Source organism: Asterias amurensis, chromosome 17 (genome assembly GCF_032118995.1).
Source record: "Asterias amurensis chromosome 17, ASM3211899v1".
NCBI classification, from domain to species: Eukaryota; Metazoa; Echinodermata; class Asteroidea; order Forcipulatida; family Asteriidae; genus Asterias; species Asterias amurensis.
In genome coordinates, this window is record NC_092664.1 from 4,595,152 (window position 1) to 4,621,012 (window position 25,861).

The following is a 25,861-nucleotide window of genomic DNA, read 5'->3' on the forward strand; positions in this document are numbered from 1 at the left end:
TTATTTTTTGGGGGGAGGAGGGGGGCACTGGACGTCAGAAAAACCTCCAAAAGCGAGCACTGAAAGAGTTAACTAAATTAGACTTCAGAAGTTAAACTCAATATGAAAATGATTTCAATAAGAACTTCACAGTGTTTTTTTTTTTCTATTTAATTTAATCTTAACAATTGTTAATAAAAGAAAAAAAACCCAGTAATTACTTGCAAAAGTATAATGTCACTCCATTACCATAAACCATTTATTGTACTGAATAGGAACGACGAGAAAAAAAAAGAATTAAGAAAACCTTACTTTACATACTAAAATTAAAGTAAAATGAACCTTAAAAATCCACAGTAATAAAAACTGCAACAAAATAATCACAAAGACTACATGTACATTTGTACATGTAAGACTTAACGGAACTGGAAACTTTTGCTAAAATCAAAGACCATGATTCCATGATGAAATAATAAATCTCAGAAATATGGACTCAATTGGTCATGGAAGTTGCAAGGAAATAAATCAATGAAAAAACACCCATGTTGCACAAATGCGTGCTTTCAGATGCCTGAAAAAGGCTTCATTCCTGAACTCTTTCTCAGATTCAAAAATTTTAGTGAGTCATAACTTTCTTTTCAAAAATATGTTTCTTCTGAGGGAGTCGTTTCTCACAATGTTTTCGCTATCAACATCTCCCCGGTGCTCGTTAAAAAAGTGTGCATTTTAGTAATAACCAAACATGTCCAGTGCTATTTAAAAGAAACTAAACTCTACCACATTTAAAACACAATTTATATGGTTCTGCTTTACAAATCTGAATTTTTTCTTTTTTAAAGGGAAGGTACACGTTTGGTAATTACTCAAGACAAACATTAACTTAAAAACTGACTTGGTAACGAGCATTAGAGAGCTGTTGATAGTATGAAACATTGTGGAAAACGACTCCCTCTGAAGTAACGTAGTTTTTGAGAAAAAGGTAATTTCTCTCTGAAATAACAAAAGACTTCTAGCTAGAAGTCTTTTATTCTTATCTGAAAGCACACAAATACGTCCAACAAGGGTGTTTTTTCTTTGATCAATTTCTTGCAACTTCAATGACCAATTGAGCCCAAATTTTCACAGGCTTGTTATTTTATGGTTATGATGGGATACACCAAGTGCGAAGACTGGTCTTTGACATATACCAAACGTGCTCCTTCCCTTTAAACAAATTACATTTGAGTTGTTTAGCAATGCTTCAGATACTGATATGTCAACACTTTATGTGTTCATGTGATGCGTAAATGTTGCTTCGGTGTTTTTCATGCATGTTGACAACAGATACTGGAGCTCATACACATGTATGTATGTCCAGAATGGATACTGTTTTGCTGATTTAGTTGTAATTTTGCCCTGGATTCAAAACATTTTCCCTGGTATTGCTTGTATTCATAAGCACATTATTGTTGATATGCAGCATAACAAAAAGGCATCTTTATTCTTGACTCGCTTGCTGGAAACTTTTTTTACAAGAGTTTTATATGGGGGTCTGAAAATGATCAATTAAATAAAAAAGACTACTCACTTAAATTCTCCAATGTAAACAGCAAACACAAAATAGTTTTTGAACCATACTTTGGCCAAGACCTGATACATGAATCTATGATTGCGAACAAAATCTTTTACAAATCTAACTGGGAAGAATATTGTTTATCATATCTGTATCTGTACACATTGCTTGCAAACTCTCTCTTTTATTAAACAATTACGTAATTGTGTATATGTCACTCCATTACAATAAACCAGAAGTAAAATTGCTGGTTCATGGTGATGGAGTGAAATAAAAATAGAAAACAAATACATGTTCTCTCAAATATGTATTTTACATAATTTGAGACCAAATAAAACCAACTATATATATTTTGTTAATACATACTTTGCTTTTGTATAATAATTATAACTACGTAATTTAGGTCACTCAATTACATTGTGTGCAACTGACTCATGGTTACAGAGTGATACCTCATTTTGTACACAGATCTGCACCTTTCTGCAGTTCAACATGGTTATTTACAATGAATGTGTAGTGTACAACTCTGTGTAAATGCATTTTGTTATGGAAAAATTGAATCTCTTGAACATTCCTTTCACAAGTAGTGGTAAAAAATGTATCATTAGATCATGCAAACAATAGACCAATCAGAGCAAGAGGTTGTTATTGTCAGTGAATTATTTCAATTCTGATGTGAATGTTGCCTGATGGTAGAAGGGGAGGAGGTAAGTTACTGAAATGACATAACAACATTAAAAGGATTCATTTTCTAGAGATCAATAATCAATTACATACTATGTAAAGATTGTATTCCTACCAAAATGTTCTTTTTTTTTCGAGTTGACTGAATTTGCTTCTGCAATCTACTCAGGTTGGTTGAAATGGTTCAATGAAATGTTTTGTTTCCCCTTAAAAACAATAATAATTGTATGTCAAAAATGTTATCACTCTTTCTGAAATTTATGAGGATATAAAATTGAAGATGTTTTTGAAAAACATCCACATTTTTAAGTTGTTAAATGCTTATTTCAGCTTGAATGTTATTCTGGTCAAGCATAATGTTTGTTGATGTCTTTACTCATGCTGATAGATTTGAACTGAATTGTATGTAGCCGCAACCAGATCACCAGTTGATGTATATGTGATACAATTTAGAGCAGCACAATCCTTGATGATACATCCAATGTACTTGCCATCAGGACTGTAATGATGGATCTCACTTGATGATGAGTATTGTCCTCTCCGTACAGCAACATAGATGCTACCATCCTTGTCACAACACACACCACGAGGCCACCCAGACTGATTGATATCTACTGAGAATACCATTTCACCATTGTAGGTTATTGATACTAATAACCTCATGTCTCTGTTGTTGGTGTAGACTAGTCTTTGTTTGTAGGTAGTCAAGTTTCCACCAATCCCTGGAGCAGACAGTCTTCTGCTGAGGGATCCATCTGGTTTGTGTAGAGAGATCTCTGCCTTGGTACGATAACCCACTGCTATCAGATTGTTGTCATCCACTGCAATACATGATGGTTTACTGCCTGGATTGAACTGATGGAGGAGCTGATAATTCCTGTTGAAGATCTTGACTGTTTCATTATCTAGAACAATGAGCTCATCGTTCGTATTCACAGTCACTCTGCTTTGTCTGGTAAGACCTTGGATTGGTAGTTCTTGTGAGACAACAGAGGATTGAGGGTTGCTCTCTGCTGGTATTTTAATCAAGCTGGTATAATTCCAATCTACCACAACAATATCACTATTAGAGTATGCAGCAACATCCCTTGCATGATTAATCTTCACCATTTTTTGTTTTATGTTCTTGTATTCATGAATTTTTCTTTTTAATGTCCATTTATCTTGTTTGAAGTGTTTCATGGATTGAAATGTTGGCTTTGTGGCCTGAGCAGAAGTTGCTGATTCTACTCGTTGATCATCATTCAGCACCAGTCTCCCTAGTGATTTCTTGCCTTCTTTAAAGTCTATATAAGTCAACCCATCAGGTAATTTTGTTGATTTCGTCTCTCTGTATTCTTTGAGGTCTTGTAAGAGTTGTTCAATGTGATGAACAATCTTGATCCGTTGATCCATGAGTTGATTTACCTCATCCTGCTTGTGCTCTGCTTTGTTCTTCTCTTTGCTGTTTGTAGCTCGTGCAGTTTGCATTGTCTTGACTCTGTCTTTATAAATCTGTTCTGCCTCTTGTATCAGTTTCTGCTTCTCCTCTCTGATCCTGGCAGCCTCCTTGGCAATCTCCTCATCAGCCTTCTTGGAGATTTTTTCTTTGGTTGCAGCAAACATAGAGTCTAATGTCTTACGGGACATGTCTATTTTTTGAATGGCAATGTTGTAGGACGTGATACTCTGTCTTACTTCTGCTAGAAGTTCTGTGGCATGTTGTTTACTTTTGTCTGAAGCTTCACTCAGTTCTATTACAGGGTGCATTCTGTGGTCTTTAGCAATGCAAGTTGAACATATCAGTTTCTTGCATATTTCACAATACAGGATAAGATCCTTGCCAGTATGCTTGCTACACTTGGAAACAAACTCCTGACTGGGTACTTGTTTTCCTTGCTGCTGTCTCAGGCGGGTTTCCTTTGTTTCAATTGCTTCTATCAATGAAATGGTTTTAAAGTCTGTTTTCAGACCATCAATGCCGTTTTCTTTTAAAAGAGTTTCTTTTCTACACACTGGACATGAAAGCCTTGTAGTACTTGGACTATTCTGTCTGAGTTTTTGAAGGCATTCAAGACAAAATGAATGAGAACACTCCAGTAGTTTGGGTTGCTTGAAGCGTCCACTGCAAATTGGACATTCAAGATGATCCTGACTTATCTCTGCTAGCACTGACTGAGTTGTTATATTGGATGCCATTTTGTTGGAAGTTACTTTAGTGATGATCTGTAAAGTAAAAGAAGAAATTGACTCAATTAGATGATATCAACAATGTACATATCCCGGTAGTTCCCTCATCAATGCAAGACTTGATTTCTTGACCGTATTACACTCCTTGGCATAAAGTTAAGGATTTTTAAATTGACTGATTTCATAACAGGTCTTGATTTTTGTTCTACGTTCTATGATGACCAATCAAGTAGATAATTTACACGGTCATACTAAACTGCATGTCAATACAGGTACAGACATATCACAAGATCAAAGAAGTTTAATACTTTATGCCTCTTTTGCAGGTTGCCATATTTGAGCAGGTATGTAAAGTTGGAGATGTGGGAGGGAAACCCCAGTCAGGGAAAACCCATATAATGAGGTAGGGACTGAAAACACATTCCACATGCAAGGCTTTGGGCGAGGATTTGAACCAGGGTCCACAGAGGGTGAAAGACAGGGAAAGAAACCACTGAGCCAAGCTGAATTCAAATATAGCATGCACCAATCACAGTTTGTAAAATGATCCATGAAAATATCTTGACTTTATTTAAGTGAAGAGAGTACTGCTTTGTTTCCTTCCATGAAGGGCGCACGTCCCTACCCCCCAAGTAGATAGAAAACAGAACAACTGCCTCATGAATGTTTTTGAATATAGTTTTAACCCTTTGGTGCACATGGCGCCCGCTAGCGACCACCAAAGAACACGTCAAATTGTACTTTTATAAATAGTCATTACTTAAAAACTACAGCCCCCATACATACTGCCCTCATCAGTTTTCGTTTGGTGTGATATTCAACAGGGTGTGCTTTTGAAATTTGTTGAGAAAAACATTGTTGAACATGTTCATTTTTTTGCTGTTTGAAAAATTAATCTGTGCACCAAAAGGTAAATGCTGTACTCAGCAAGATATAAGCATTGATTTTCTGTGCACATATTTAGTATTTTTAAAGCCTTCTTTAAGGGAAGTGGAAAAGACTAGTACATTCAGAATGTTTGTCGAAATGCATCTTACGGTATCTACAAAATTGGAAGACTGCGCCGTTATCTTGACCAGAATTCCACCGAACGCCTTGTCCATGCATTTTTATCTTCGGAGTCGGACTATTGTAACAGCCTCCTTTAAGGTTTACCAGCGACATCCACAATTCCCCTCCAACGCATCCAAAACAGTGCAGCACGTCTAATTGTCCGAGCAAAACTCCAAGAACACATCACACCAGTCCTTCAATCCATTCACTGGCTTCCCATTAACAAGTGAATCACATTCAAAGTCCTCCTGCTTCTTTTCAAAGTCAGAAATGGTCTCGCTCCTACTTATCTTCAGAACCTTATTTCTACCAAAGCCCACAGTTCTTGCAATCTTCGTTCCTCTTCTACTTCCCATTTGTGTTTGTCTCCTGCACCCCGCACCCACCCAACGAGCCTTCACAGTCAGCACACCTACATCATGGAACAATCTCCCTAAAATCTACATATCCGTCATGGTTCATCTCTTGAATCCTTCAAAGCCATGTTAAAGACTCATTTGCTAAGCCTAGTTTTTATAATTTTGTGTATTTTCATTTCATAGCCTTGCTTAAAGACAGTAGACACTATTTGTATTACTCAAAACAATTATTAGCATAAAACCTTAGTTTGTAATGAGTAAAGGAGAGCTAATGGTATAAAAACATTGTGAGAAACGGCTCCCTCTGAAGTAGCGTAGGTTTTGAGAAAGAAGTAATTTTCCACGAGATTGATTTGAGAGCTCAGATTTAGAATTTGAGGTCTTGAAATCAATCATTTGAAATCACACAACTTCGTGTGACAAGGGTGTTTTTTGTTTCATTATTATCTCGCAACTTTGACGATCAATTGAGCACAAATTTTCACAGGCTTGTTATTTTATGCAAACATATATGTTAAGACACATCAAGTGAGAAGAATGGTTTTTGACAATTACCAATGGTGTCCAGTGTCTTTAAGCAAGGTTTTTTTGCTTAAAGCGGTAAGCAAACAAAAACAGTCCGTAAAGCCCAAACCTTTTTGCTTCAGCACCCTGTTTAAGCACAGCGCATAGTGCTACATCACTGCAATATGCGTTGTTAGTGTGGTGAGGCAGCGGTTTGTATTTTACATGTGTGTGTATGATAGGTTCAGCGAAGTAAACATGTGTCTAAAATATTTCAGAAATGTTTTACAGTGTATTTTCTTCTTGTTCACTCTCAAGTTAGTGTGTAAACCTTTCAAGGGGCACTACAGACAGAGAAGGTGATGATATGTTTGTTAAGGCCACTGTGTATTTATTTCGCCTTCTTCTTTTTTGCTGACGCAGACGACCCAAAATATTGCGCGTGCAGTTTGTTTACATGCTTAAGCTAGCAACCACTCGTGAATTAGGTTTACACTTAAAGGCAGTGGACACTATTGGTAATTACTCAAAATTTGATTTTGTGAAATCAAGCATCTGAAAGCACACAACTTCGTGTGACAAGTGTTTTTTTTTTCTTTCTCTCATAGTTATCTCGCGACTCCGACGACCAATCGAGCTCAAATTTTCACCGGTTTGTTATTTTATGCATATGTTGAGATACATGTACACCCAGTGAGAAGCCTGGTCAGTGACATTTACAAATAGTGTCCATTGTCTTTTAGCAATTAATTTTGCCAAATAAAGCAAACAAAATTTGCTTACCGTTAACCAGCTCTATAAAATTTGGCCAAGGTCTCTAATCAAACAAGGCATTTCATTCTTGTTCTCTACATGTAGCATATATTGACCAATCACAATTTTGTTTAAAACTCACCCAGTATTTGAGTGAAGAATATAGCATGAAACACAGCAACCATCATTAAAGTTGATGAGGAAATTCCAGCAATGATCTGTTTAATGTTGGCACAACACACTGAATGAAGTTCCACTGTATTTCCATAGAGTTACACAGCTCAAAGTTAAACTTTGGAACAATACGCCCCTATTTATTACTGTTATGTGAAAATTCCAGTTTCTTAGTTTAGCTCTTGTTTGTAGCAGTGTTAATGGTTAACATACAGTTCTACTGATACTGCACTTGGCGCATATTTACACACTGAAATGATATGAAACTGAAAGTTCTTGGTGTCTGTGACCCCTACATAGACCTTTTCGCAAATACCATTGCGCAAGCGCAAACTGTCGAATGACGTGCATGCTGGTCTAGCTAGTGATCAAGTTTGATAGCTAGCTAGACCAGCATTGAATTGAATTGAATTGAATGGTTTATTCGTCAGGTATATAAAAATACATGAAATTTACAATCCTATTGTACAGCAACATATAAAATATTAAAATGTAAAATTGCACAAGTTATACCACAATACTACATAAAACAATAACCTTAATGTAAGAAAAATCATTAAAGTTTATATAAAAAACAAACAAACAAACAAACAAACAAACAAACAAACAGTCAAACGCTTAAGCATGATTGAGTAGTGGACTCCCTCCCAAAATTAAAAATGAGGCCAAATTGCACAGGAGCTGCCAGAAAATCAAATAAAACAATAATAAACAATTAAGACAGAACATAGGGCTGGATGCATTGCAGTTATCTAATAAAATCACAGTTAAAATTATGGATAGCAATAGGTAAAAATGAGTTCTTGAACCTGTTAGTCTTAAGGCTTAGTTGACGGATCCTACCAGATTTGTTGTGAACAATCAGTGGGTAAAGGGGATGTGTGTTGTCAGACAAAATACAGTGGAACTTACTCAAAAGTCTATTCTTAACTAATTCCTGAAGACCGTCATTATCTGAACCAATAATCCTACTGGCTTGTTTGGTAATACGAACTAGTTTTTGCCTATTAAAAACTGAAAGTGAATTAAACCAAGTGATTGCACAAAAAGTCAACAAGGATAAAATAGTACTCTGATAAAATAGATTAAGAATCCGGGTGTTAACATTAAAATACTTCAGCTTCCTGACAAAGTACAACCATTGATTAGCCTTCTTATAGATTTTCGTGGTGTTAGAGTTCCAGTTCAGCTGATCATCAATTACAGTTCCCAGATACTTGTATTCCTTTACCACTTAAACAGACATGTCATTAGTTTTAACAGGTTGTACAGGTTGAATGTTTTTTTGAAATTTAAAAACCATTTCTTTTGTTTTATTTACTTTGAGAACTAAGTTATTTCTATGGGTATGTTCAGACAGCGTACTAACTTAGACCCGAACCGGTCTAACTTTTACGAGCAGCGGGGGGTGGTCGTAAAAATAAAAACCCATTGCGTTCAGACAGCACAGAGTTAAACCCGGTTAAATCTTCGGTTTTAAGAGGTCAAAGTAGACGCGACCCCGTTGCTCTAACATCCGGTTTTATTCATCAGATTCACGCACCGAGTATGCCGAGATCCCCATGCCCTGGATGATCAGACAGGGCATAATTATTGGATACAAATGGCTCAATCGAACGCGGTAACAGTTTTACCGTTGGGAGGATATGGGCACTTAAAACAAACATGAACACGACTCGAAATTATTTTTTTAAACAAACAAAATACTGATACGAACCGCCGAGAAAACTCACCAAAATATTGTCCATATTCCATGAAACAGAACACGTTTCATTTTTGTGTTTTGTTTTATACCACTGTTTCCAATTTAATAAATACTTTTAGTTTGTACTTCAATCGATTGGAAGTTGCGATCTCTCAAAAGCTGGTGCCGCGATTTTTATTCCGATTCGTTCATAAACACAACTACACACGTGCAAGTTACGTAAATACATGTACTTTGCAGTATTTTCCCAACTTCCCAACAACGTGGCGTTATTGCTGGCGTAGGGAATTTCCCCTACACACAGCCTCGCGCCCACTGCAGTTCATTCTCCTAGATTGAAAGTACAGCACGCTAGTAACGGTGACAGCAATAGAAAGGCACATCCACGGGATCGGTGATGGATAACTATGGGATATCAGAGAGTGATCACTATGGGATGGCAGCGCTGTACATGTGAGAAGCATTACAAAATATGCTTCTTCGCTGCGCTCGTAGTATACGCATGGAAAACAGTTTCAATTTATTGTAGGACACTCAACAAAAAAAGCTTGGAAAATATAATTTTGTTTCAGAATTTAATAAATCTCGGGCGTGGGCCTGTGTTAAACTGCATACACCGATCGAGAGGGTTTCGCCAACTCGGTAAGCGGCAAGAAAGTAATATAAATACTCGGTGCTTTTCAGCATCAGAGGCAACAGAAACCGTATACAAGCACTCCGGGTCCCGGGCGTGTGCATTGAACCACACAATGGGTCGTCCGTTGTGAGTTAAAACCGGATGTCATTCTGTCCACACGCAGTGTTAAAAGATAAACCCGAACCGGTTTAGACTTAGACCGCCTCGCTGGACGGTTTAAGTTTTGGGGTTTAAACCCGATCCGGTCTAACTTTATTTGCGTTCACACGCACAAAAGTTGAACCCGAACCGGTCTAAGTGGACTTAGACCAACTTTAGTACGGCGTGTGAACGACCTCTTTTACACCAATCAACAAACTGATTAACTCCTGTCCTATACTCCGATTCATCATTGCCAGAAATTAATCCAGTCAAGGCTGTGTCATCTGCATATTTAATCACAATACAAGAACTACTTTGGACATTAAAGTCACTTGTGAACAATGAAAACAAAAGAGGTGATAACACACACCCCTGTGGGACTCCAGTGCTGAAGTGTGCAACATCAGAGCATGCACCTCATTCCACGTCTATTGTGCGCGTACCGAGTATTTGCGATAAGGTCTATGTACATAACTGGGACTCAGTGACTAATCAATAACAGGTTGTTGAACATTGGACCACAGCATACTGCAATACTTGTCTGGTTTTGGATTCAGACTTCATGTTTGAACAGAACTTTTCTTTTGAAACTTCTTTCCATTTTTACCCATCATGGTCGACTCATTCTCGTGCATGTGAAAATAAGGAAGCTATTTGTAAAATGAACTTGTTTTATTTGTTTTAGTCATTGAAATACAGACTTTCAGTCCGTGCGCAGAGTGCGAGATAATTAGCATATTTTCCAGGTTTCATTTGCAGTCGCGCGGCGCACTCGGACCCTTCGAGATTTCGCGTGACAGCACGAGAACTCGGAGACGATGTGCAAAATTGGCTACAGGTCCCAGCAAGAGGGCAGTGTGGGGTCAAGCATGGAGTGGTAAGTTTCTTGAACATTTTCCTCGTAAAACAAATCCATTTTTACTGGATTTTCGAGACCAAACACATGTGAATCTTCGTCTGAAATGTGGTTGAAGTTTTACACTTTTTGTTGATAGGCTTTACACTTAGGGTGCCCCCGACTGTTTCGAGCACGATTGAGACAAACGGAGTCCATATTCTGATAGACGAAGGATAGTTCTTTCGTTTGGTACCACATACACTTCTGCAGGTTTTGCCGTTGATTTTTGTTTTCATTGCAAAAATGTGCAAAAATCATTGTTTGTGCCGCTTCGTTTTAGCTTACGTGACGTCATCATGTAAGAAAAGGCTTTGGTTTGTGTACTGTTCGTACAGCGTTCTTTTGTTATCATGATTATTTGATGACGATCGTTGTGAAAAAAAATCATGAAGAAATATATTTCTCATGAGAAAAAAAAAGAATAATATCAAAAATTATTTCCATCAATAATAACAAAACATGGCAGTTTGTGTTGCAGGATTGAAATATGGAATTGTTATGGGTTTTCTTCGTGGTGGTTGAGACTCTGTATTAAATGTGTAGAGTAAGACTTAGAGTAGGTCTTCTATTTCTATGATTCGAATCTAAGTTCTATTTTTCACATGTATATTATTATTCAAAAAATAATATTTGTTTAATTACCTGAAAGTATATTCAATATTTGTGGACACGTTGTTGAGAAAATAAATAATACAATACTTATTGATTGAGTTTCAATTTGATCAGGTGGTCAATACCTTTTGCTAGTTCATACTGGGTTAAATCCTATTGATTCGAGTCTTGGTTAACTCTTAATCAAAAAGGGAACGGTCAAACTTGTCTAACAAAAATATTTCACTGGGGGATTGCAATTTATTGGTACTAACTGTAGTCCATGTCAGTTTTCTGCTCAGTGTAAAGTGTTTCTGAAACATTTTGGTCTTCTTGGGCATGTTTTTAACTCTATTTGCTTTCTTTGTGTTCCTTTTACAGTCCCAGCTCTCTGAAAATTTTCCACGGTTTAAAGTGACGGGGAGACCCGAGCCTGGACGACTACATAGGGCGACTACTGTTGAAGTCGGGACTGTTGATTGCTTAGTCGAGTTGCAAACATTTTTCAACTACTCTGTTATCGTGCCACTGCATAGTCGTAACTACAATGTACCTGCTTGTGAACCAATAGCACTCCGCACTAAATGCTAAAACCAAGTTTAGTACATGGATCTCAGACAAGCGTACAAAATTTTACTAACAACATATGCACACACACTTGTCCACTATGTTTACTCGCGTTACTACTACTACATACACGTGCCATATGGCACGTTTGGCGTGATTGCTAAATTAGTGGAATGTTTGTCTGACACCGGGGTCTTTCAAGCAAAAGTGATGTCATAAGTGCAGAGTGCTATTGTATCGCTTGCGACCATTCACAACAGCGAAAGGCCCTTTGCGAGACCACGGCTTTGACTTAAGATTCAGCTCAGGCTAGCTTGGCCCGTGGTAGTTTTAACAATTGCGCATGCTTTGCTTATGCCCCGTGGGGTGTCAGACATGACAGAGCCTGAAGCCGAATCCAATGCCGCAGCCGCGGTTTTGAAAAGGGTCTTAATTTACTTTACGGAACACAATCTGATTGTTTTTCACCAGTTACATAATCTTTCAATCCTTTCAGCGTTAACTTTAATACATTGCGCCTGTGCCAAACAATATGCCGTAAGGCATCTTGGGCATCGAAAACTAGTTTAAAAGTTGCGACTCCGAGGCCCGACTAGTCGAGTAATAAATTTCACTAGGAGACTCCCTCACAAGATATTTTTGTAAACTGAACAAAACTGATATTTCTATTTAATTTATATTAATATACCAAGGTACTTTCCCAAGTAATTTTTAATTTGTATTTTGCTGTGGTCACTAAAGTTTTTTCAACTTGTCGTGTGTGCAGAAACGCATCAAAATGTCGTCGTTATTTTATGTAAGCAGCTGAAAGGGACTTTAAAATAAATGTTTTGTAAAATTAACAAAGTTAAAAGATTTGTCATCTGGTTTATTATTGTGTGTTGTATATTGAATATATTTAATTTGAAGCTGACCAAACTTTCCAGCTTTTAGTTGAGATTTCACAGTTAATAAATAGGGAGAAGGCCAGGGTCAGGTATTGAACATTTCATTGGTTAAAAGAAAACAACAAATGAGTTTTGAACCCTTTTTAATTTTATTTTAATCAATATAATACAAAGAAGGATTTCTTTTTAAAACTCAAATATACTTGGATTCATAGCATTGGGTTGGAAGGCCATCATATTTTGGCACTGAATAGCAATTATCCGTTGCGTTTATGCCAGTTTTGGTTTCGTAGACGTAAAGATACAGATCAGATAATAACTGAAGCTAAACCCGGCCAAACGCCATACTAACGAATAATAGTCGGGCACCCCTTTGTTGTCAAAACAAGCCCCCGTGATTGCATGACATGAGCAAGGAATCATGCCAAACCAAAGGTGCCTTGCGTTTTGTTACGTAGAAGCTGATTAGTCAGTTGGCACGCTTGATGCACATTCTGACCAATCACGTTCGGGCTCACATTATACCATTGAGTAATGGCGGATTTTTTTACCGAGAAAATTCGCTCTGACGGCGACGGATACTTAGGGTGCCCCCGACTGTTTCGAGTGGAGTCAGAAACAACGACAGTAGCGGTTGAGTAGATGAATAATGTACCTGAACACACGTGATTAAGGTTTGTCTGCACGATTTCGTTAAATGCTACAAAAGGGACTTTTTCCGAGACCGTTATTTTTGTACAACGATGATCATTTTTATAGTCATTAATTTCTTATTTCTGAACAATTAAAAATTCACCTATGGTTTTTGTCATTACAATTAAGCATTCCTCATTCATACTGTCACGTTGTTGTTATTTTACATGGCTGGGTTTTCACGATATGATTTTTTGAAAATGTGCCCTCCAAGCTCATTATATATGCAAAACTGCGACTGTCTTGCATACGCCGCAAATGAAATAAAGGACTTTTCCGCACGGTGCGCAGTGACTGCTTTCATCATTCTTGTTTGAACTTCTATTTATTACTAATGACTGCTGTTTGCTGCTTGCTCGAGTAATTTTAGTTAATTAATGGTTGCCACATAAATCAAACATTAAAAATGTTTAAAAGGTTTCAAAAACAAATCCCAGACCTGTTTTTTATATTGTTTGAAATACAGAAATACAAGATTTACCCAGCAGTTGTTATATTAGAAAGCCTTTAGCTTTGCCCTTAACTTCATCACAGAGCGTAGACATGATTTTGGGTTTTGTAAAACTATTTCTTTTGCATGTACATGTACCTGGTAAGTCGTGTATTCCCCAAGGTCATTGGCAATGCACAATCACACTGAAGCATGTGGTTTAAACAGTTTAACAACCTTTGTATCCCTTATTTGAACCCTTCTTCTTTTCTCCGATCCTCTTTTATCTCAGGCTTTGCTCCTCATCTTGGATGCCCATAACCATGGTAACCCAAGACCCATAAGATCCTACTCAGTCTCAGACTCCCAGGGTAGATGCTGAAGACTCTGGCAGTGAAGCTCTGAAGACACTACAGGGAGAGTTGAAGATGTACAAGAAACAGGAAGCTCACAATGAGAGGTAAGCGATATTCAGCATTTACTGTCAATGTTTATTTCATGTTGACATCTCTCGTCACAGACTTACAGATCTTCTTGTTTGTCACAGACATTTTTATTCATAGCCAAGAAATGTTTGTTTGTTTGTCTTTGACATATCTGGGAGGATGATATCTAGAATTGGTTTGATTTGAGAAACTTCTCAAACAACAGCAAACTGAAAAGGTTATTATGAGGTACCTGACTGCATGGCATAATAAAAACTGTTTTCAGGTGTACTCGTCTTCTGTTGCTAAGTGTTGGTAACTGGTAAACACCGTGAAAAATGTGAGATTTTAGAGAACTATTTAAAATACTTCCCAAAGTCCCTGTTATTAGACATTGAAAACTCATGTGGAGGACAAAGCTCAAAGTGTTGTCGCTTCTATTAGCTACGAAATTTTGTGACTAAGTGCACCACACTCAGGCTCTTGTGTTTCTGATCAGCAGAGTGTTTGTTTGAGTCCCAGTCTTGTGACTTGTGTCATTGTCATTAAGAAACTATTGTCACGTAGGTTTTGTCTGATCGGTTCGGTTTTGGGGATCAAATGTAGAGCCGTACATGTATGTAATACTGTAGGTTTGGTAAAATAAATAAATTTAGGAGTCATTGTACAAACTGTAAATCCTGTTGAATGTGATACAATATGTTCCTGAGATTGGGTTTTCCAGTCAAAATTGCATTTAAAGGCACTGGACACTATCAAATAACTCAAAATAACTGTTAGCATAAAAACTTTCTTGGTAACCAGAAATGGAGAGCTGTTGATGGTTTAAAACATTTTGAGAAACGGCTCTCTCTGATGCCTCTGAAGTAGCGTACTGTAGTTTGAGAAAAAAGAAGAAAAAAATTCCCACTAAGATATTTGAATTGAATTTGAGACCTGAGCAGCTGAGTTCTCGTATTCAAGCATCTGAAAGCACACAACTTGTGCGACAAGGGTGCTTTCTATCATCTCTCGCAACTTCCATGACCAATTGAGTTCAAATTTTTACAGGTTTGTTATTTTATACATATGTTAGATACACAAAATGAGGAGACTGGTCTTTGACAATTACCAAAGGTGTCCAGTGCCTTTAAAAATGAAAAACATGTATGTGTCAGTACAGGGCAATGTATACTGTGCACTAGAGCTACTTGCTGTAATAGTCAAAGATCAGACAAACAACCATTTATAATGATCAAGTGCCAGATTATCAGTTTATTGGAGTATGGCTGCTGATAATGAACTTGGACTGTAAATACAAAAACAGTTTGAAGTACATCTAGGTCTGTTATCAGGTACTGTACATACATGTAGTACAGTGAATGGTGGTAAATAGCTGTACTCTTTGAAATGCTGACATAGTCAGATTTGTTTCTGCATTTTGAGATACGTTTATGTAAGCGAGCAAAATGAGGTGAACTAATATTTTATTTTATTTTATTTTTTGGGGGGAGGGGGGCACTGAATGTCGAAAAACCTCAAATAGCGAGCTCTGAAAGAGTTAACTAGATAAGACTTCAGAAGTTAAACTCAATATGAAAATGATTTCAATAAGAACTTTTTTCCCATTTAATCAAATCTTAACAATTGTTAATAAAATAAAAATTAGTAATTACTTGCAAAAGTATAATGTCACTCCATTACCATAAACCATTAAACCATTTATTGTACTGAATAGGAACGACGAGAAAAGAAAGACTTAAGAAAACCTTACTTTACATACTAAAATTAAAGTAAAATAGAACTTTAAAAATCCACTGTAATAAAAACTGCAAAAAATAATCACAAAGACTACATGTACATTTGTACATGTAAGACTTCAAGGAACTGGAAACTTTTGCTAAAATCAAAGACCATGATTCCCACTTGTGTATTTCAACGTGTGCATGAAATAACAATTCTCAGAAATATGGACTCAATTGGTCATTGAAGTTGCAAGAAAATAAACCAGCGAAAAAACACCCATGTTGCACAAATGCATGCTTTCAGATGCCTGAAAAAGGCTTCATTCCTGAACTCTTTCTCAGATTCAACCATTTTAGTGTGTCATAACTTTCATCTCAAAAATATGTTTCTTCTGAGGGAGTCGTTTCTCACAATGTTTTATGCTATCAACATCTCCCCGGTGCTTGTTAAGAAAGTGTGCATTTTAGTAATAACCAAACATGTCCAGTGCATGTAATATCCACTATGCGTGTTATTATTATACAATGCTTCAACACTACTGTTTGTTTATTGATGTTAAGTGCTTCAACGCACATGTGAGAATCTAACATGAAAGCACACACATGACGTTGGAATATTGTCCGTGTCATTTACTTATGCGTCCTAAAGTACTTGTCAGATCATTTCAGCGCCTTTTTAAACTCAACAACATTTAAAACACAATTTATATTTGTATGGTTCTGCTTTACAAATCTGAATTTTTTCTTTTTAAAGGGAAGGTACACAATTGGTAATTACTCAAGACAAACATTAACTTAAAAACTGACTTGGCAACGAGCATTCGAGAGGTGTTGATAGTATAAAACAGTGTGGGAAACGACTCCCTCTGAAGTAACGTAGTTTTTGAGAAAAAGGTAATTTCTCTCTAAAATAACAAAAGACTTCTAGCAAGAAGTCTTTTATTCTTATCTGAAAGTACACAAATTCATCCAACAAGGGTGTTTTTTCTTTGATCATTTTCTCGCAACTTCGATGACCAATTGAGCCCAAATTGTTCACAGGCTTGTTATTTTATGGTTATGACGGGATACACCAAGTGCGAAGACTGGTCTTTGACATTTACCAAACGTGCACCTTCCCTTTAAACAAATTACATTTGAGTTGTTTAGCAATGCTTTAGATACGGATATGTCAACACTTTATGTGTTCATGTGATGCGTAAATGTTGCTTCGGTGTTTTTCATGCATGTTGACAACAGATACAATACAATACAATACAATAAACTTTATTAGATCCCCAACAGGGTAATTCAAATGCTCGCATACAGTAAAAACATTGACACATTAAAAACATTAAAAAACAGACAATGGCTATATACAATTACAAGAAAAACCACAAAAAGCAATAAGAAAAATACTGGAGACTGGGCGGTACATTTATAATTATTGTTAGTAAAAATTGAGATAAGAAAAATACTGGAGACTGGGCGATAATTAATAATTATTGTTTAAAATTGAGATTGTGGTGTGTTATTGCACGAGGGATAAAGGAGGATGGGTAGCGGTTTGTCGCAGAATATGGCACTCGCATACGACCAGATCTTGGGATCAGCTGGCTGGCAAGCGCATCATGAAGCAGATGGTTAGCATCATTCAGTAGCATATTTAGCTTGCCAGCCAGCAGATCCCCATATGCTGTGTCAACAAGCGGCCGCGGCTCCCCAAGAATCCTTCCTGCTGCTCTTATGATTCTATTTATGCGATCCTTTGGAATCCCATGTGCATTTCCACCCCAACAGACCAAGCAGTATGACCAAACACTAGCAACCACAGTGTCGTGAAAAGGAGCTAAAATATTACGATTGACATGAAACAAATTTAATTTCCTAAGACAAAACAAACGAGAATTATTTTTTTCCACAATGGAATCTACATGCTCATGGCAACATTCATTGTCAAACACAACACCCAAATATTTGTTAGAAGTTGTACGTTCCACTGTTCTTAGTTTTAGAAACATTTAGTTGGAGATAGTTTAAATCACAGTAGTTGACAAAACGTTGAAGCTACTGGAGCTCATACACATGTATGTTTGTCCAGAATGGATACTGTTTTGCTGATTTAGTTGTAATGTTGCCCTGGATTCAAAACATTTTCCCTGGTATTGCTTGTATTCATAAGCAAGCAGTTGTGGTTTACAAACAGTTCCATGTGGTTAATGAACATTGTGCATTCAAACCCATATCAAATACTTGTGCAGTAAATGTATGTACGTACATTTAATTGTGCCTTGAAGTAGAAGAATAGGCCTCTGAAATTTGTTATTTCCCATCTGAACTTCTTCCTCCTTATTAGAACACCACTCTTAAAGTTGCATTGTGCGTTCACTTGTACATTAGTATAATTGTACAAGTACAATTGCGTTGAGCAACATAATGTAGTGTGCTTCTAAAAGGAAGAATATTTTATATTTTTCTTTACATTTCAAATTATTTCTGTTTGTTTGCATCAAGGTGTTGAATCTTGATCGCAGATTGATTTTGTAATAAGAATGATTCTGAACATTAAAACTGTGGCCCAATATTATAACTTGAATTCAGCACTGACCCTTCATACCAATTACATTAGATTTTCACTTTCAACATAATCACTTAACTACATAAAACAGTTGTTGTTTTCATTATACATGTGTACACCTGTCAGCCTACACTTAGGCTGGACATTTTGTCACTCAATAACCATCACTCCATTACCAGACACAACAAATTACGAAAAACACAATTGAACTTTGCAAAATGTGTTTTGGCATCATTCGTTACTCTGGAATACATACTATGTAAAGATTGTATTCCTACCTACCAAAATGTACATTTTTTTGTGAGTTGACTGAATTTGCTTATCTACTCAGATTGGTTGAAATGGTTCAATAGTATGTTTTTTTTCCCCATAAAAACAATTACAATTTGTATGTCAAAAATCTTATCACTCTTTCTGAAATTGTCAAGAATATAAAACTGAAGATATTTTTGAAAAACATCCACACTGTTCTCTCTTGTCAATAATGCATTTATCAGCATTCTCTACTTCTCTAGCCAAAACATAATTTTTACAGCAAAACTATTTTACAAACCAGTGCGTAAAAGAAACACCATAGTTTCAGTGGATTATTTAAACAAATGTTTCCTTCAAGAAACATTTATTGCATTATGAGATTATTGTCAAGCTATTATAACCATTCTCATTGATGAAGTAACAGTTGTATCATGTTTGCTTTGCCCACAATAACCAAAATATCAACATCCAAATTTACAAATCCATCAGTAAAGTTTTACTGCATGGAACTCTTCATGCCATGAATGGCGGTGCAGTTTATAAGAATGCTTGCTGTCTTAGTTTTTTATTTTTTATATATTATTTTGCACTGTTCCCCTAAAATAACAAACTGGTTCATAAAATGAATCTTGGGGTTGTTCCTGAAAAAAATGTGGAATCCTGAACCCAAGTGGTGAAGTACAATAATGTTTCTTCCATGTTTTGTTGTCACATATGGTAGCATATCTGGTGAGTGAAATGATATTTGCGCAATATACTATTATTATTTATTAGTTTCATGTTGTTAAATGCTTACTTCAGCTTGAATGTTATTCTGGTCCAGCATAATGTTTGTTGATGTCTTTACTCATGCTGATAGATTTGAACTGATTTTTCTGTAGCCACAACCAGATCACCAGCTGGTGTGAATGTGATACCACAGGGAGAATCACAATCCTTGATGATACATCCAATGTACTTGCCATCAGGACTGTAATGATGGATATCACCTGGTGATGAGAATAGTCCTCTCTGTACAGCAACATAGATGCTGCCATCCTTGTCACAACATACACCCTGAGGCCACCCAGGCTGATTGATATCTACTGAGAATACCATTTCACCATTGTAGGTTACTGATACTAACTTATTGTCATTCCAGTTGGTGTAGATGAGTCGCTGTTTGTAGGTAGTCAAGTATCCACCAATCCCTGGAGCAGGCAGTGTTCTGATGAGGGATCCATGTGGTTTGTGTAGAAAGATCTCTGCCTTGTCATAATAACCCACTGCTATCAGATTGTTGTCATCCACTGCAATACATGATGGTTCACTGCCTGGATTGAACTGGTGGAGGAGCTGATAAATCCTATTGAAGATCTTGACTGTTTCATCATCTAGAACAATGAGCTCATCATTCGTATTCACAGTCACTCTGCCTGGTCTGGTAAGACCTTGGATTGATAGTTCTTGTGAGACAACATAGGATTGAGGGTTGCTCTCTGCTGGTATTTTAATCAAGCTGGTATAATTCCAATCTGCCACAACAATATCACTATAAGAGTATGCAGCAACATCCCTTGCACGATTAATCTTCACCATTTTTTGTTTTATGTTCTTGTATTCATTAATTTTTCTTTTTAATGTCCATTTATCTTGTTTGAAGTGTTTCATGGATTGAAATGTTGGCTTTGTGGCCTGAGCAGAAATTGCTGATTCTACTCGTTGATCATCATTCAGCACCAGTCTCCCTAGTGATTTCTTGTCTTCTTTAAAGTCCATATAGCTCAACCCATCGGGTAATTTTGTTGATTTCTTCTCTCTGTATTCTTTGAGGTCTTGTAAGAGTTGTTCAATGTGATGAACAATCTTGATCCGTTGATCCATGAGTTGATTTACCTCATCCTGCTTGTGCTCTGCTTTGTTCTTCTCTTTGCTGTTTGTAGCTCGTGCAGTTTGCATTGTCTTGACTCTGTCTTTATAAATCTGTTCTGCCTCTTGTATCAGTTTCTGCTTCTCCTCTCTGATCCTGGCAGCCTCCTTGGCAATCTCCTCATCAGCCTTCTTGGAGATTTTCTCTTTGGTGGCAGCAAACATAGAGTCTAGTGTCTTACGAGATGTATCTATTTCCTGAATGGCAATGTTGAAGGTTGTGATACTCTGTCTTACTTCTGCTAGAAGTTCTGTGGCATGTTGTTTACTTTTGTCTGAAGCTTCACTCAGTTCTATTACAGGGTGCGTTCTGTGGTCTTTAGCAATGCAAGTTGTACATATCAGTTTATTGCATGTTTCACAATACATGATAAGATCATTGGCAGTATGCTTGCTACACTTGGAAACAAACTCCTGACTGGGTACTTGTTTTCCTTGCTGCTGTTTCAGTCGGGTTTCCTTAGTTTCAATTGCTTCTATCAATGAAATGGTTTTAAAGTCTGTTTTCAGACCATCAATGCCATTTTCTTTTAAAAGAGTTTCTTTTCTACACACTGGACATGAAAGCCTTGTAGTTCTTGGACTATTCTGTCTGAGTTGTTGAAGGCATTCAAGACAAAATGAATGAGAACACTCCAGTAGTTTCGGTTGCTTGAAGCGTGCACTGCAAATTGGACATTCAAGATGATCCTGACTTATCTCTGCTAGCACTGACTGAACTGTTATATTGGATGCCATTTTGTTGGAAGTTGCTTCAGTGATGATCTGTGAAGTAAAACAAGAAATTGACTGAATTTGTTGAGATCCTTCTGCATATCCCAGTACTTTCCTCATCAATGCAAGATGTGATTTCATGAACATATTACAATCCTGGGCATAAAGTTAAAGATTTTTAAATTGACTGATTTCATAACACGTTTTGATTTGTGTACCATGTCCTAATTTGACCAATCAAGTAGGTATTTTACACTGTCACCCTAAACTGCATGTCGATACAGTTACAGACATATCACAAGATCAAAGAAGTATAAGACTAGATGCCTCTCTTGCACGTTGCCATACTTGAGCAGGTATGTAAAGTTGGAGATGTTGGAGGGAAACCCCAATCAGGGAAAACCTATGCAATGAGGTAGGGACTGAAAACCCAATAAACATGAAAGGCTTTGAGCGGTGTATTGACCCAGGGTCCACAGAAGGTGAAAGACAGGGGAAAAAAAACACTGGGCCAACTTGATGGCAGTCACCAATATAAATCACAGTTCTCAAAATGATCCATGGAAATAATCTTGTCTTTATTTAAGTGAAGAGAACACTACTTTGTTTCTTCCATGAAGGGTGCACTTACCCCCCCCCCCTCTCTCACCAAATAGATAGACAGCAGAACAAGTGCCTCATGATAATTTCGTAGACCCTAAAGAATCCTATACTGAATACTAGACAGATTTGAGTGCTAAGATAACAAGGGTACAGTGTAAAGTATGGACCAATTGTGACCTTATATCCCGGCCCCCGCATCATGGCCCCCCATGCCCACTTTCAATGTTTGGTCTCCTGGCTCTTCCTGCATTGTCTTCTGCAATCCCATCAACATTGAGCAGGGGGACGGACAGAGAATGTTCATTGTAATGTTGTGAGTGGATGGCCCAAGCATTTTGGCTGTGTATGTAGCTTGGTTTTTTTTTTTTATGACCTATGCCCTAAAAAAAAATAGTTCTCTTAATCAAGTTGTAGGGACAATTGTTAAAGGTTGATTTTCGAACCCTTGGAAAATTTACAAGGGTGAAAAGTTGTTTATATTACAAGGGAGAACAACGCGACAAGACTTGGGACACCCCTGTGTCAAACTGAGCAGAGGACAACAATTTCGGGCATAATGGATAAGTTTTCCTTTTCTGTGAAAATGTTTTAGACTAAGTAACATGAATGCTTAGCATAGTTGTCTGGTGTAGCCTAGGGCCCAACTTATAAAAACCTGTAAACATACCATTTTGCTTAATTCAGAGTTTATGCAGGGTAGTCTTTTTTGTTTCTACCAATTTCAATTTTATTTTTAAATATGATCTCAACCAAGCATCAAATTGAAAATTCTTAACCCATCAGTTATGTAAAGGTAGCTTCAAATTACTCCATCAGGTATAAATTTGAAAATAGTTTGTCTAAGCTATCGAATGTGTTCCCACTTGTATCTGTAAAGGACCATTTTATACCCTGGACAGAGAAAGTCCAACCTTAGCCTCATAAAATATACACAAACTGTTTAAAGCGGAAAAAGCTGCTTAGCAAATGTATTGGCTGAGCAAAACATGCATGGGGCACCTGTTGCAACGGTACAAACGTGATGAAATGTTGACTGGTGACCAAGTTCTGCTAAGCAGGATTTTTCAGTGCTAAGCAAGATTTCGTATTTATAGGCTTTATGAATTGGGATATAGTAGAAATTATGCGAAGCAATCAGCCAACTCCGCTCAGAAAAACTCATTGCTGAGTTTAAATTGACCAGGGCACCTGTGGCAACAGTGTAAGCTTAATGAATTGTTGGCTGGTTAACCGTTTCTGCTAAGCAGGATCTGAAAGTATAGACCTTTAGTCTGGACTTATCATGTTCGATAATATGTTGTGTTTATACACAATAACTACCATGTCATATGCAATTATTATTATGTAGGTTCCCCTTCTGACTTTTTTGAAAGTGATATTTAAAAGAAAAACTCAATCTGCAACTGGGTTGAAACGGCAGTCGTGAGGCCATTTTTTTTCTAGTCGTGATGAAAGTACTGTGTCAGAGGGCTAGGTAGGACCGTCCGATTTGTTGTTAGTCTCCCATTTTAATAAGGCTTGCAAACATTTGATAAAACCCCGATGTCATCTTTATAAAGATTAAAGACTCAACAAATATTTCTACTGTACTTAATAGTTAGGCGTTAGCAGTTCATATTAATTGACAACGGTCGTAAAATGATGAAACGATAATTATTTCGCCGGGATCATAACCCTTACCCCAATGCTCTGTTGACGCGCACACGTACTTACGCTGACGACCACACGTACAAATTATATAATGTGTTATGCCCTCATAGCCTAGTGGTCATCGGTCGTGACACCACAAATTTTGTTATCCCCCCAAAATTAAAAACATTATTTTTATTTTTATTTTTAACGTTTCATTCTTATCTTTAAAGCCATTGGACCCTTTCGGTACAGAAAAAAAAAGAAAAATTTCACAGATTTACAAATAACTTACAGGGTTTACAGAAGGTAGTGGTGAGAGACTTCTCTTGAAATATTATTCCATGAAATGCTTTACTTTTTGAGAAAACAGTAAAACAATATCAATTCTCGTTAGCGAGAATTATGAATTTATTTTAAACACATGTCATGACACGGCGAAACGCGCGGATACAATGGTGGGTTTTCTCGTTATTTTTTCCCGACTCCGATGACCGATTGAGCCTACATTTTCTCTGGTTTGTTATTTTATATAGAAGTTGTGATACAGGGAGTGTGAGCCTTGAACAATACTGTTTACCGAAAGGGTCCAATGGCTTTAAATCAATAGTGTTACTTTTTTTTTTTTAAGCCCAACATAACATTTGTACATGCATGATGTTTGGAAAACACATAATCTGACTGACATAGGAAAAACAAATTGCCCCCCCCCCCCTCCCCCCACTTTTAAAAGTGTTCCGCCACCGTTGGATGTGATCCCTGGCTACACTGCAGTTACAGGTTTAATGGCTTCTGACTGGAACCACTAATTATTAAAAAGGCCTTTTATTCTAAACTACAATTCCAATTGTTACTTACCAGTATTTGAGTGAAGAATATAGCATGAAACACAGCAACAATCCTTAAAGTTGAAGAGGAAATTCCAGCAATGATCTGGTTAATGTTGGCACAACACACTGAATGATGTTCCACTGTATTTCCATAGAGTTACACAGCTCAAAATTAAACTTTGGAACAACACGCCCCTACTTATTACTGTTATGTGGAAATTCCATTTTTTTTTAATTTAGCTCTTGTTTGTAGCAGTGTTATGGTTACCGTACGGTTCTACTGATACTGCACTTAGCGCATATTTCCACACTGAAATGATATCAATCTGAAAGTTCTTGGTGTCTGTAACCCCTACATGTACATTACTGGGACTCAGTGACTAATCAATAACAGGTTGTTGAACATTGGACCACAGCATACTGCAGTACTGTCTGGGTTTGGATTCAGACGTCATCTTTGAACAAACCTATTTCCTTTGAAAATTTATTCCATTTTTACCCATCTTGGATGACTGATTGTAATGCATATTACTGAAAATAAAAGAGCTTTTTGTAAGTCAATTTTTTTGTTTTTTTGTTTAATAGTCATCGAATCACAGGCTTTCATTATTCTTTTTTGATATTCTATTTATAATTGATGCACTGCTGTTTGCTGCTTGCTTGAGTTATTCTAAGGTAGCCACTGCCACAAAAATCAATTATTAAAAATGTTTAAAGGTTTCAAAAATAAATTCCAGAGCTGTTTTTTCTACTGTTTAAAATACACACACAAAAAACAAGACTTTCTCTTTGGTTGTTTACTATGAAAGACTTTAGATTTGCGCTTAATTTCATCACAGAGCGTAGACATCATTATTGGTTTTGTACAAATCATTTCTTTTGCATGTAACTTGTGTATTACCCATACATGTACATGCACATTCACAATGAAACCTGCAGTTTAAACAGTTTTAAAAAATCCTTTATTTGAACCCTTCTTCTTTACTCTTATCCTCTTTTTATCCCAGGCCTTGCTCCTCATCTTGGATGCCCATAACCATGGTAACCCAAGACCCATAAGATCTTACTCATTCTCAGACTCCCAGGGGTAGATGCTGATGACTCTGGCAGTGAAGCTCTGAAGACACTACAGGGAGAGTTGAAGATGTACAAGAAACAGGAAGCTCACAATGAGAGGTAAGCGATAGTCAGCATTTGCTGTCAATGTTTATTTCATGTTGACATCTCTCGTAACAGACTTGCAGATCTTCTTGTTTGTCACAGACATTTTTATTCATAGTCGCTGTAGAGGTCGAGGCCTGCTTTTGATTGTAATGGTAGTTTCGTTTGTTAATTAAGCCAAGTACAGCTAGGCAGCAGTTTTGAAACAGCATTACAAAGCAAACCTTAAATGAACCACGTCTTTTGTCGCGAGTTGAGATTTTGATCTAACTTCTTGTT

At 37.0% G+C, this 25,861-nt stretch overlaps 3 protein-coding genes across 3 annotated transcripts in view; 1 reads left to right on the forward strand and 2 right to left on the reverse strand.

The window, feature by feature from the left end:
- The window catches only part of LOC139949433 (uncharacterized), a 62,555-nt gene that overhangs the window by 5,812 nt on the left and 30,882 nt on the right, over positions 1–25,861 (forward strand). Inside the window, exons 3-4 of the mRNA XM_071947762.1 lie at positions 14,069–14,236; positions 25,429–25,597. Coding sequence (XP_071803863.1) covers positions 25,591–25,597 — 7 coding nt within the window. The 5' untranslated portion in view covers positions 14,069–14,236; positions 25,429–25,590. The remainder of the gene's footprint in view (positions 1–14,068; positions 14,237–25,428; positions 25,598–25,861) is intronic.
- On the reverse strand, positions 2,588–8,388 carry LOC139949421 (uncharacterized). The gene is made up of 2 exons (XM_071947750.1): positions 7,196–8,388; positions 2,588–4,420 (listed from the first exon to the last, which is right to left on the reverse strand). The coding sequence occupies exons 1-2, from the start codon at positions 7,220–7,222 to the stop codon at positions 2,588–2,590; spliced, it is 1,860 nt and encodes a 619-aa protein (XP_071803851.1). The 5' UTR covers positions 7,223–8,388.
- LOC139949757 (uncharacterized) lies at positions 18,883–24,598 on the reverse strand. Its single transcript, XM_071948292.1, has 2 exons — positions 24,450–24,598; positions 18,883–21,410 (listed from the first exon to the last, which is right to left on the reverse strand). Exon 2 carries the CDS (start codon positions 21,381–21,383, stop codon positions 19,581–19,583), a length of 1,803 nt encoding a protein of 600 aa, XP_071804393.1. The 5' UTR covers positions 21,384–21,410; positions 24,450–24,598; the 3' UTR covers positions 18,883–19,580.

Bases quoted from the DNA above. Each gene is read 5' to 3' on its own strand.
- LOC139949421 (XM_071947750.1), bottom strand. From the start codon at position 7,222: ATGCTATATTCTTCACTCAAATACTGG. The intron at 4,421-7,195 runs GTGAGTTTTAAA...TTTACTTTACAG, and splicing joins ATTCTTCACTCAAATACTGG to ATCATCACTAAAGTAACTTC.
- LOC139949757 (XM_071948292.1), bottom strand. From the start codon at position 21,383: ATGGCATCCAATATAACAGTTCAGTCAGTGCTAGCAGAGATAAGTCAG.